Raw genomic sequence first — 12864 nt, 5'->3', positions numbered from 1 at the left:
CACCCACAACGTGTACTCCCGCAGGGTACAGAGTCTGCTTTCCATACCACCCACAACGTGTACTCCCGCAGGGTACAGAGTCTGCTTTCTATACCATCCACAATGTGTACTCCCGCAGGGTACAGAGTCTGCTTTCTATACCACCCACAACGTGTACTCCCGCAGGGTACAGAGTCTGCTTTCTATACCACCCACAACATGTACTCCCGCAGGGTACAGAGTCTGCTTTCTATACCATCCACAACATGTACTCCCGCAGGGTACAGAGTCTGCTTTCTATACCATCCACAATGTGTACTCCCGCAGGGTACAGAGTCTGCTTTCTATACCACCCACAACGTGTACTCCCGCAGGGTACAGAGTCTGCTTTCTATACCACCCACAACGTGTACTCCCGCAGGGTACAGAGTCTGCTTTCTATACCACCCATAACGTGTACTCCCGCAGGGCACAGAGTCTGCTTTCTATACCACCCACAACGTGTACTCCCGCAGGGCACAGAGTCTGCTTTCTATACCACCCACAACGTGAACTCCCGCAGGGTACAGAGTCTGCTTTCTATACCACCCACAACATGGTGTGTTACCAAGACAAAGCAACCATACTCACATAATCTATGGTGTCTTTTTTTAAAAAAGGAAAGACTTGCATTTGTCTAGCTGCTTCTAGAACCTCAGTACTTCTGAAAGCACATCGCTGCGAGAGGTACTTTGGAACCGCAGTCACTTTGTATATGATGAGAACCAATTTGAACACAGCAAGATCCCACAAAACACCCGATGTAATAATGGCCAAATAGTCTGTTTCACTGAGGATGACTGGGGGGATGAATGTTGGTGCAAGGACAACTTCCATTCTCCTCTTCATTCTCCTCCTGATGATACTCCACATAAACTTAGCTCATTGGTCATGGTTTTGTGGTCACTGTTTTCGTGGCTAGGTGTGAAACGTCTTGTGTTTCCATTCCTGTTGTAATTTTTCACATATTTTACAGTGTGTTGTGTGATTTGGTGTCTCTGTCACTGTCAGAAATGCAGGTCCCTTTCAAGGTTCCACCCGAACTACTCCACAATTGATTGAGATGTGGTGATTGGACAGGTTATTTATGAGTTGGGGTGTACTTATTGAAACAAAAAGGAGTTGGAGTCCTGCTCAACCAGGCTGGCTATTAAGGCAGACGGGCAGGAGGCTGGAAGAACACAGCAAGCCAGGCAGCATCAGGAGGGGGAGATGTCAACATGTCGGGTGTAACCCTTCTTCAGTACAGGAGATGGGGATGGGGATGGGGATGGGGAGCTGCAGATAAAGGGGGAGCTGGGGGATGAGAAGGGAGGTTATTTGAAATTGGAAAACGCAATGTTGAGTCCTCCAGGCTGATTGGCAATGGAGCATGCCGAGGATAGACATATTGAAGAGGGTGTGGGAAGGGGAATTGAAATGGGCAGTGACCAGGAGATCAGGCTGGCCCTCATGGGCCTGGCTGAGACGCTCTGCGAAACATTCCCTTAATTTACATTTGGTCTCACTGATGTAGAGAAGATTACATCAGGGGCACTGGATGCAGTAAACCTGGTTGGAGAAGAGGCAAGTGAACCTGCTTCACCTGGAAGGACTGCTTGGGGCCCTGGATAGAGGTAAGGGAGATAGTGTGCTAGCATGTATTGTATCATTTGCAGTTGCCAGGGAAGTTACCAGGGGAGTTGGGGAGGTTGGTGGGGAGAGTGGCGTGAACCAAGGAGTGACAAAGGGAATGGTCCTTGTGGAAGGCAGAGAGGGGTAGGGATGGAAGATGTTCTTGCTGGTGGGGTTGAGGTGGAGTTGACGGAAGTGTTTGAAGGTGATACATTGATGCGATGACTACTGGGATGGCAAGGGAAGACAAGGGGGACCCTGTCTTCATTATGTTTGGGGAGGGGGCGCTGGGGGGGTGGGGGGGTGGGGGGGGGGGGGGGGGGGGGGGGGGGGAGTTTAGAGCAGTGGAGCAGAAATGGACGAGGTGCAATGGAAAGCTGCCTGGATGACAGAGGAGGGGAAAGCATGAATAGTTGGATATCTGGGATGCTTGGGAGTGGAATGTCTCCTCGTCAAAGCAGATGCAACGGAGACAGAGGAATTGGGAAAACGGGATGGCTTTCGTGCGGGACACTGGGTGGGAGGAAGTGTAATCCAGGTAGTTGTGAGAGTCTGTGGGTTTATCGCAAACATCCGTCTATGAGACTGTCACCAGAGATGGAAATGAAGAGGTCAAGAAAGGGGAGGGAGGTGTCCGAGATGGACCAAGTGAATTTGAGAGCAGGGTGGAAGTTGTGGGCAAGGTCGATGAACTGCTCTGGTTCAGCCTGGGTGCAGGATGCTGAAGTGATGTAGTCATCGATGTAACGGCAGAAGAGTTGGGGCACAGTGCCTGTGTAGGTACTGAAGAGGGATTGTTCAACAGAGCTAACAAAGTGGCAGACATAGCTGAGGCCCATCAGGGTGCCCATGGGCACCCCCTGGAGGAAATGTCAAGAATTGAAGGAAAAGTTATTGAGGGTGAGGACTAATTCGGTGAAGCAGAGGAGGGTATTAGTGCAAGGAGACTGGATGGGGGGGGTGAGTGGCGGGAGGTGATCCTTGCGGAGTATGGACGTCTAGGCAGCAGACCACAGATGGGGCTGTAACCCCCGAGTGCGTGCCACTCTTTCACAGTTCCGTTTGTATCTATGCATCCTTGGAAAGGGAGCACAGAGTGGTCACTGGCACCAGGCAGCTTCTCGTGATCCCATGGGTGCATCTGTACCCTTTCCAACACCATTCTGATTTAACCGGCTAAATTGTCTTTGTAATCTGGTTGAAGTTAGAATGCACCTCGTGTGCAGTTTTAATTTTAATGCTTTTGTAATTGAAAGAAGAAAGCTGGGTTTTTCCCAGGGAGGAAGTTAGCTCATGGACAGGGAAAGGGAAATGTGCAAACTGGTGTTTGTGTTAAAATATGGATTAACAATAAAACCATTGTACATCTGAAAGTTTTTAGTCCCTCACGATTAAATGGACATTGATCTGCTCACGAACAGCTGATCCTGATTGCTCGCATGGACATCTGCCTGCCTCCCTCGCTCTGCTGTTCGAGAACATCCACAGAGGTTTACTGTCTGTGTCTGAACCCACAAGAAATACCACTCAGTCACCAGCCTGGTGTTCACGGAGCATACTCTGACTCCCTGTCAAATTAAACCTCCCAACCTCAGAACTCTGAACGGCTGAGCAGACAGCAGTGAGAGGTCTCTATTACCTTTCTTGGGCTGTCAACGTAGCTGGGAGTGACAGCGACGTTTGCCACGGAGTGCGGGGTGCTGTCAGAGGCCGGGCCAGCACCTTTCCCCGAATGGACTGCTGCCTGTTGCTCCTCAAAGCTCCTACAGGTCATTGGAAGGGAAATAAAACAGAAGGTAATGTAGCGGCGGTGTTAAAACTGAACCTTGTCGCGACAACGCCAGGAACTTTGAGGCAGGAGCTACTCCAGCATCAAGAGGATCACAAGAATGTGGAATTCTCATCTATAGGTGCACAACTAGGAGGGGCATTTTAAAATCCACATGGTCAGACCTGTTGTGACCCAAGTCTGGAGCAAGTGGGATGCAAACCCAGGTTTCCTGATCCAGAGGTAGGGACACTACCACGTGAACCCAATTGTGCAGTTATGAAGCAAGTATAACTGAGGGGCACCCACTGTTATCAAGTGCCATAGCGTCTCAAGACAGCAGCTCACTACTACCTTCTCAAGGGGCAACTAGGGATGGGCAATAAATTCTGACCCAGCCAGCCCCACCCACATCCCAGGAGTGAATTTTTAAGAACATCCCATTCAAAACTCACACCCCAGTTGTATTGCATTGAGACTGGAGCTTTATTGACAATTTGTATTTGCGCACAAGGCAAGTTTTTGAGGCCAACTTTGGCAGAGTTTAGAATCCACGTCTGGTCTTTTGAAATCAAGTGGATGGATAATATTTGGAATTCTTTACCTCGAGGACGGTGGGAGCACAGATATTAATTTCAAGACAGAGTTGGTAGATTTCTCATTACTAAAGATCTGAAGGGATACAGGGAGAGTGTAAAATCTGGCAGTGAGGTAGATATTACCCATGATCCACATCAGCGGAGTAGGTTCAAGGGGCTGAATGGTCTACTGCTCCTAGATTCCTAACTACCAACCAATAACAATGGCACTGACACCGGTTGCTGGATGTGGTCCTGAATTCAGCAGGGCCTAGCTGCCTAGGCCTGTATTTGCAATGTTTAGTAAGAGGAGAGCGATTGTGTAAACAGCTCTCTAGACTGTTCCCACAAAACTCACTCCCCAAACAAAGCATATGAAAGATTTCTGGGGTTGACTCATTTACAAGAGCAACTATTGCTGGAGTATAATCGTTTTCAGTCGTATGTGGCTTTGCTGGCCATTTACTGCCCGTCCCTAGTTGCCCCCTTGAGAAGGTGGGGGTGAGCTGTCTTCTTGAACCGCTGCAGTCCTCCTGCTGTAGATTGACCCACAATGCCGTTAGGGAGGGAATTCCAGGATTTTGACCCAGTGACAATGAAGAAACAGCGATATCTATCCGAGTCAGGATGGTAAGAGGCTTGGAGGGGACCATGCAGGTATATTCTATCCTTGTCCTTCTAGATGGAAGTGGTCATGGGTTTGAAAGGTGCTGTCTGAGGATCTTTGGTGAATTTCTGCAGTGCACCATATAGGTTGTACACACTGCTGCTACTGAACATCAATGACAGGAGTGAATATTTGGTATTAATGTATATACAGTATACATGATACTTATTTCTCAAAAACCCTCAAAAACTCTCCAATCTCCACCAAAATGACAGTTCAAAATCCCTCGCTTTATTTTAGAAATCTCTCGCTTTATTTTAACTTGCCAGTAAAACAGAGCAAAGCCCAAACTTTTGCAGCTTTAGTTCTCATGCTGTCTGTGAAAAAAGCTGGCGATTTCAACCTGTATTCCTCAGATCCACTGGGATCTCATGGCTCAGAAAATTCTCACCGCCACCCGGGCTGAAACCTGCAATTAACGGGGAGGGAACAGATTGAAAATGTTCAACAATCTGATGCATTAATCCCAAATCAAATGTGGAATCGAAATCTCTGAGCTATTCGACTGGAGCCCGTGTAATGAAGCAGATCACCCTGACGGAGTCAACCCCAGAAATCTTTCATATGCTTTGTTTGGGGAGTGAGTTTTGTGGGAACAGTCTAGAGAGCTGTTTACACAATCATTAACAACTGAATGAAGGTGGTATTTCTGATGTGCTTTCTCCTCAGTGCAAATTCAATCGCGTTAATGATTTCCACTTCACTCAATTCCCAGTCCGAACAGCAAGTAAAGGTTAAAGTGCCTCTCCAGCAAGAGTACGGAGTTTTATGAAGTTAAAAACTCACACAACACCAGGTTGTAGTCCAACAGGTTTAACTGGAAGCACTAACTTTCAGAGCGACACTCCTTCATCAGGTGATTGTGGGAGACACAATTGTAACACACTGAATTTATAGCAAAACCTTAGTGTGATATAACAAACAATTAAGGTATTTCTCAATGTATAATTTCAGTTACATCACACTGTAAACTTTTGCTGTAAATTCTGTGTCTTACAATTGTGTCCTCCACAACCACCTGATGAAGGAGCAGTGCTCCGAAAGCTAGTGCTTCCAAATAAACCTGTTGGACTATAACCTGGTGTTGTGTGATTTTTAATTTTGTCCACCCCAGTCCAACACCGGCATCTCCAAATCATGAGTTTTATGAGGTAGGAAAGGAATGAGGGAGGGAGGCAGGAATGAAGAAAGAGATGGAGGAACGAAGGAAAGGTGGGATGGAGAGATAGAAGGAAGGATGGAGAGATTATAATCTAATGGTTTCTGCTGTCACAGAGGAAACGCTGATGAATAACTTGGATCACAGTGTAATAATCCACTGACAGCAAAGGAGGGCTCACCTCTGGTTGGCTTCCATCTCCAGCAAGGCGGACAGAGCTGATGTTCCCTTCTTCCCAAGGGGTGGACCTGCTGGTTCAGTCGGATAGTTCGATAGGGGCCCGGTCACCTGCAGTCCTTTTATGGGAGCCCCTTTCTGAAAGATGAATTGCAGAAACCAGACAAATTGAACAAACCTTAAGCATCACATTCATGAACACCTGAAAGCCAATTATAAAACCATAAGATATTGGAGCAGAATTAGACCATTCAGCCAATCAGGTCTGCTCCACCATTCCATCATGGCTGATATTCCTCTTACCCTTCTCCCTGTAACCCTTGATCCCCTTACTAATCAGGGACCTCTCTATCTCGGTCTTAAACTCACTCAATGGCTTGGCCTCCTTCTGCAGCTATGAGTTCCACAGGTTCCTCACCCTCTGGCTGAAGCAATTCCTCCTCATTTCAGTTCGAAAGGGTCGTCCCTTCACCCGGAGGCTATGTCCTCAGGGCTTACAAGTGGAAACATCATCTCCACGCCCCCTCTATCCAGTATTCTGTAAGTTTCAATTAGATACGCCCCTTATCTTTCTAAACTCCACTGAGTACGGACCCAGAGTCCTCATCCATCCCTTCCTGCCAGAGCTCATTCTTGTAAACCTCCGCTGGACCCCCACAAATGTCAGCACATCCCTCCTTCGATGCGGGACCCAAAACTGCTCTGGGTATTCCAAATGTGGTCTGACCAGAGCCTTCTACAGCCTCAGTAGTCCAACAGTGCCCTTGTATTGCAGCCCTCTTGAAATGAATGCTAACTTTGCGTTTATCTTCCTGTCAACTGAACCCGCAGGTTAACCCTAAGAAAATCCTGAACTAGACTCCCAGATTTCTGAAGCCTTTCTCCATTTAGAAAATATTCTACACCTCTATTACAGAGTCACAAAATCTTTCTTATCAAAGTGCATAACCTCACACTTTCCCACATTGTATTCCATCTGCTACTTCCTTTCCCACTCTGAGCCTGTCCAAGACCTTCTACAGCCTTCCACTTCCTTAAAACTACCTGTCCCTCCAGCTATCTTCATGTCATCTGCAAACTTAGCAATTATGCCCTCATTCTTCCTTCATCCAGATGGTTAAAGTAACATGTAAATAGTTATGGTCCCAGCACCAATACCTGCAGAACTCCACTCGTCTCTGGCTGCCATTCTGAAAAAAAAAATCCTTTTATCCCCACTCTCTGCCTTCCCTCAGTCAGCCAATCCTCTATCCACGCCAGTACTAGCCCCTAACACCATGGGCTCTTATTTTATTTAGCAGCCTCCTGTGTGATACCATATTCAAGGCCATCTGGAAATCCAAATACATCATGTCCACTGGTTTTCCTTTGTCTGACTCACTCATTACCTCCTCAAAGAATTCTAAATGATGCGTCAGGCATGACCTCCCATTGATGAAGCCGTACTGACTCAGCCCTATTTTACCATGCACGTCCAAGTACTCTGCAATCTCAACCTCCATAATGGACTCTTACCAACAACCAAGGTCAGGCTAACTGAGCTATAACTTCCCATCTTCTGCCTCCTTCCCTTCTTAAATAGGATGACATCAATCAGTTTCCAGTTCTCTGGCACCCTCCCTGACTCCAGTGATTCCTGTAAGATCACCACCAATGTCTCCACAATCTCCTCAGCTATCTCCTTCACAACTCTGGGGTGTAGTCCATTGGTCCAGGTGCTGCACCTACCTTCAGACCTTTCAGCTTCTTCTCACCTCTGCTCCCATCTGGCATGTGTTGGTGTCTTCCACCGTGAAAGCTGACACAAAGTACCTTTTCAGTTCCTCTGCCATCCCTTTGCTCCCCATTACTACTTCTCCAGCCTCACTTTCCACCAATGTCCGCTCTCGCTTCCTTCTTACCTTTTATAACCTAAAACCCTTGTAATCTTCTTTGATATCACTTCTCCTTCCTTATTATTTTTCTTGTTATCCTCTACTTGTTATTAAAAGGCTTCCCAATCCTCTGGCTTCCCACTAATTTCACCACATTATATGCTTTTTCTTTTGCTTTTACGTTGTCCCTGAATTCTCCTGTCAGTCATGACTTGGAGGAGCCGGTGTTGGACTGGGGTGGACAAAGTTAAAACTCACACAACGCCAGGTTATAGTCCTGTAGGTGTAACTGGAAGTACTAGCTTTTGGCACTCCACAACCACCTGACGAAGGAGCAGCGCTCCAAAAGCGAGTACTTCCAATTACACCTGCTGGACTATAACCTGGTGTTGTGTGAGTTTTAACCTTGCCAGTCATGGTTGCCTCCCCCTCCCTTTAGAATGTCTGCTGTACCTCCCAGAAACTGGTGCCATCGCTGCTCCGCCATCTTCCCTGCTGGAATCCCCTGCTCATCAACTCTGGCCAGCTCCTCCCTCGTGTCTTTGTAGTTCCCTTTACTTAATTGTAATACCATTACATCTGATTCCAGCTTCTCCCTCTCAAACTGTGGGGTGAATTCTATCAGGTTATAGTCACTCTCCCCTGGGGATTCCTTTACCTTAGACTGCCCGATCAAGTGAGCCTCATTACACATCACCACACCCAGAATTGTCTGTTCTCTACCACAAGCTGCTCCCAAAACTAAACATCTCGCAGACTTTCCACAAATTCCTGTTCTTTCCCACTCCACCTGCATGTGAAAGTCCCTCACGATTACTTTATTTCCTGATTTATTTTCTTCCCCACATCCTGACTACCGCTAGGAGGCCTGTGTACACAACTCCTATCAGGCTCTTTTCTCTAGCTGTTCCTCAACTCTACCCACAGAGGTTAATCGCCTTCCAACTCTACATCACATCTTGCTATCGATTTAATTTAATTCCTTACTAACAAACAACTCCACCCCCAATGCCCACCTTTCGATAGGATGCGTACCTTTGGGTATTTAAGTTCCCATCCCTGACCCTCTTGCGACACTACAACATCGTACCCACCAATTTCAATCTGCGTCACAATCAGACACTGGATGCCCTTCCCTGGGAAAATCGGCCTCAAATGAATAGAGGGAAGCTTGAACGGTGAAAGGAATATTCCAGAATTCGAATCTGCTCGCCTTATGCTGGTACCTCACAAGCAGCAAGGTCACATTTATCTCCAGTCTTCACACTGTGACTGACCACAGTGGTCCTACATTCTGGGATGACCGATAGGACAGTGGACGTTCATTGCAACACTCCAAATCTGGCAGCTTCAGCTATCACTAAACCATTCATCTCTGTCCACTTGAAAATCTCATTTTCACAGACACACGCAGTCCCTGTTGCTGTGAAACCTGTACGCTTCCAGTGACCAAGGCCGAAGGGAAACCTCTGATGGCAACAATGCCCATCGATATTCTCCAGTCTCCTCACTACTGCACCCGTCAAAAGCTAATCAGCTGATGGATCTAAAATTAAATCCAGTCAGGCAGAGCAAGGGACTTGCAGCCTGACACTTTAGACGGAAGCAATAGAAAAAGGGTTGAAATGTGTCATCAAATAATGTGGTTATTGGGGACAATTCTGGATGGAACAAAATTCAGGATGTAATTTTGTACAGGAACGATATATCTGTATGTGTGTATATATATATATATATATATATATATACATACACACACACACACATATTTTATATATATTTATACAAAAAATATACATCCCCAGTTAATTTCACATCTTCAATCAAAACTGATGCCACGTGGCTATTGGCTGGGGCTTATATTATAAGACACCATTCCTGCTATAGACAGTCCTTGGACTCGACAGATGGGCATGGACCTTACACTTTGTGGAGCTGACGTTAGGGAGTATATCTTCGTGATAATATTTAGTTTGACTTTCAGTGTTCCACTGCGTACTTGTCCTAACCCCATTCAATCAAATGGAGAAATTGTGCTCCACCAGTAAGGAATAAGTCTGTATGTTCATCTGTACGGTAATATCTCAACTGGACAGCTCGAGCAATCAATTAACTCAAAGTTGGACTGAGGCACAGTCAAAAACAAAAGAGGACAGAAATCGGAAGGGGCTAGGACAGGGAGGAATTTGCAAACTGGATGAGAACACTATAATTGAGATGTTGTTTAACCAGCTGCCAATGTAGGTCAGCGAGCACAGGGTTGATGGGCAACTGTGACGTGATGCAAGTTAGAACACATGCACCAAGGATTCGGATGCCTTCAAGGTTATAGAGTAGAAGATGGGAGACTGAGGAAGACTTTGCTGGGACAGACAAGTCTAGAGGTGACAATTGTATGCACAAGGATTTCAGCAGCAGATAAGTGGGAGTCAGTGAGATGATACTCCAGTGAGGGAAACAGGGGGAGGCTCAATGACAGCTCAGATGTGGACTGAAAGCTCACCTCACTCCAAATGAGGTTCATGTTTTCATGTGCAAATCCAATCACATTGCTGACAGTATATGATTGGTGCTGTGGAAATCACAATGTCACATCAGAGTGTATCAAGAAAACTGCTGCTCCTGACAGAGCTGGAGAACTGTATTGGACTCTAAAGGGACCACAACTGGATTGCTGTATAGGGGTTTGGTCACTTTCATCAAGGAACAATATACTACCTCTTGAGGGTGTGCAATATAAATTTGCGAGACCAATTCCTGGGGTAAAAGGATTGCCTGACAGATTAGACCCTTACTCTCTGAAGCTTAATAGTAAGGGGTGATTCTATTATAACTTTGGGAAGGGGCTTGATAGGATAGATGCTGAGAACGTGCACTCCAGGCTGAGGGATCTAGGACACAAGCCTCGGAATACTGGGTCAAGTATTGAAAACGGAAATGGGGAGACATTTCCTCTTAAGGTTAAGACCCTTTGTAATTCTCGACTCAGACTTCGAGCGTATAGCAGATGGAGACTGATGGATTTTTGCACACTGAGGTAATTAAAGGATATGGGATGGTGTGGCAAGATCAAACTGAGGTAGAAGATGACCTTCAAAGGGATTTGGACCGAGTGAATGGGCATAAGCATAGCAGATGGAATTTAATGTGGAGAAGTATGGGGCTATCCATTTTCATAGGATGAATTGCGGTGCAGAGTATTCCTCATCTTGTGAGTGAGTGTAAAATGTGGATCTCCAAAGGCACCAGGAGCTGCCCATGCTCTTGAGCCACTGACTGCTGCTGACATGCTGGTGCAAGCAATTAAGGCGGCAAATTTTACTTGGCCTTTATGGTGAGAGGATTTGGCTCCAGTTGTTATCGAACCATGGATGGACTGCATTTAGAGAGTGTTGTAGGCAGTTTTGATCCCCTAACACAAAGGGGGGGGGGGGTGTACACGTCATTGAGGGGAATGCAGCAGAGGTTCGTCAACCCGATTCCTGGGATGGTGGGACTGACCTATGAGGAGAGATTGAGGAGACTCTGGAGTTCAGAAGGATGAGCAATGATCTCGTTGAGACTTACAAAATTCTTAAAGGGAGTAGACATTAGATTTAAAAGGGACATAAGGGGCAACTTCTTCATGCAGAGGGTGGTGCGTGCATGGAATGAGCTGCCAAAGGAAGCAATGGAGGCTGGTACAATTACAGCATTTAAAAGGCATCTGGCTGGAGCCATGAATAGGAAGGATAAATGCTGGCAAATGGGACGAGATTAATTTAGGATATCTGGTCGGTGTGGACGAGTTGGACCGAAGGGTGTGTCTCCCCTACTGTACAACTCAGTGACTCTATAATCTGATTGAATGACAGAACAGAACTGAGGGGCTGAATGTCCTACACCTGCTCCTCTCTCTTACATTGTTACGGATCAAGTAAAGTCATTGGAGAGGAGTATTGTTAACTGCACTGTGAACACAACAAGACAGCTAGATCCTTGGTGAAGGATTGCAGAGTCTTTTACCTGAGAGAAAAAGATTGGGAAAATAGACAACGAGAGGAGGGGGAATTAGAGTGGGTGAAATAAATTGGCAAACCAATTATAGAATGGGAAATGAAAGGAAAAACTGGATTGTGAGAAAGAATGGAAAGAAAAAGTACAAAAGGAAAAGCGTAACTTTTAATTTAGAAAGATCTTTAATTATTCAGAAGCTGAAGAAATGAGTTCACGCTTTCTCGGGAAGAACATGGAACATAGAACATTCCAGCGCAGAACAGGCCCTTCGGCCCACGCTGTTAACATAGAACATTCCAGCACAGAACAGGCCCTTCGGCCCACGCTGTTAACATAGAACATTCCAGCACAGAACAGGCCCTTCGGCCCACGCTGTTAACATAGAACATTCCAGCGCAGAACAGGCCCTTCGGCCCACGCTGTTAACATAGAACATTCCAGCACAGAACAGGCCCTTCGGCCCACGCTGTTAACATAGAACATTCCAGCACAGAACAGGCCCTTCGGCCCACGCTGTTAACATAGAACATTCCAGCACAGAACAGGCCCTTCGGCCCACGCTGTTAACATAGAACATTCCAGCACAGAACAGGCCCTTCGGCCCACGCTGTTAACATAGAACATTCCAGCACAGAACAGGCCCTTCGGCCCACGCTGTTAACATAGAACATTCCAGCGCAGAACAGGCCCTTCGGCCCACGCTGTTAACATAGAACATTCCAGCACAGAACAGGCCCTTCGGCCCACGCTGTTAACATAGAACATTCCAGCACAGAACAGGCCCTTCGGCCCACGCTGTTAACATAGAACATTCCAGCACAGAACAGGCCCTTCGGCCCACGCTGTTAACATAGAACATTCCAGCGCAGAACAGGCCCTTCGGCCCACGCTGTTAACATAGAACATTCCAGCACAGAACAGGCCCTTCGGCCCACGCTGTTAACATAGAACATTCCAGCACACAGAACAGGCCCTTCGGCTCATGCTGTTAACATAGAACATTCCAGCGCAGA

General features: G+C 46.7%; 1 protein-coding gene across 1 annotated transcript in view; it reads right to left on the bottom strand.

The window, feature by feature from the left end:
• The window catches only part of depdc5 (DEP domain containing 5, GATOR1 subcomplex subunit), a 257419-nt gene that overhangs the window by 49826 nt on the left and 194729 nt on the right, over positions 1–12864 (bottom strand). The window contains exons 25-26 of the mRNA XM_088000284.1: positions 5986–6119; positions 3272–3395 (exon numbers count right to left, since the gene is read on the bottom strand). Coding sequence (XP_087856410.1) covers positions 3272–3395; positions 5986–6119 — 258 coding nt within the window. The remainder of the gene's footprint in view (positions 1–3271; positions 3396–5985; positions 6120–12864) is intronic.

This window comes from Chiloscyllium plagiosum, unplaced genomic scaffold (assembly GCF_037043375.1).
Source record: "Chiloscyllium plagiosum isolate Xiang-an unplaced genomic scaffold, Cpla_swu_hap1 HiC_scaffold_24, whole genome shotgun sequence".
In the NCBI taxonomy this organism is placed as follows: Eukaryota; Metazoa; Chordata; class Chondrichthyes; order Orectolobiformes; family Hemiscylliidae; genus Chiloscyllium; species Chiloscyllium plagiosum.
The sequence above is the reverse complement of the archived record's forward strand: the minus strand, read 5'-3'. Positions and strand labels throughout refer to the sequence as shown.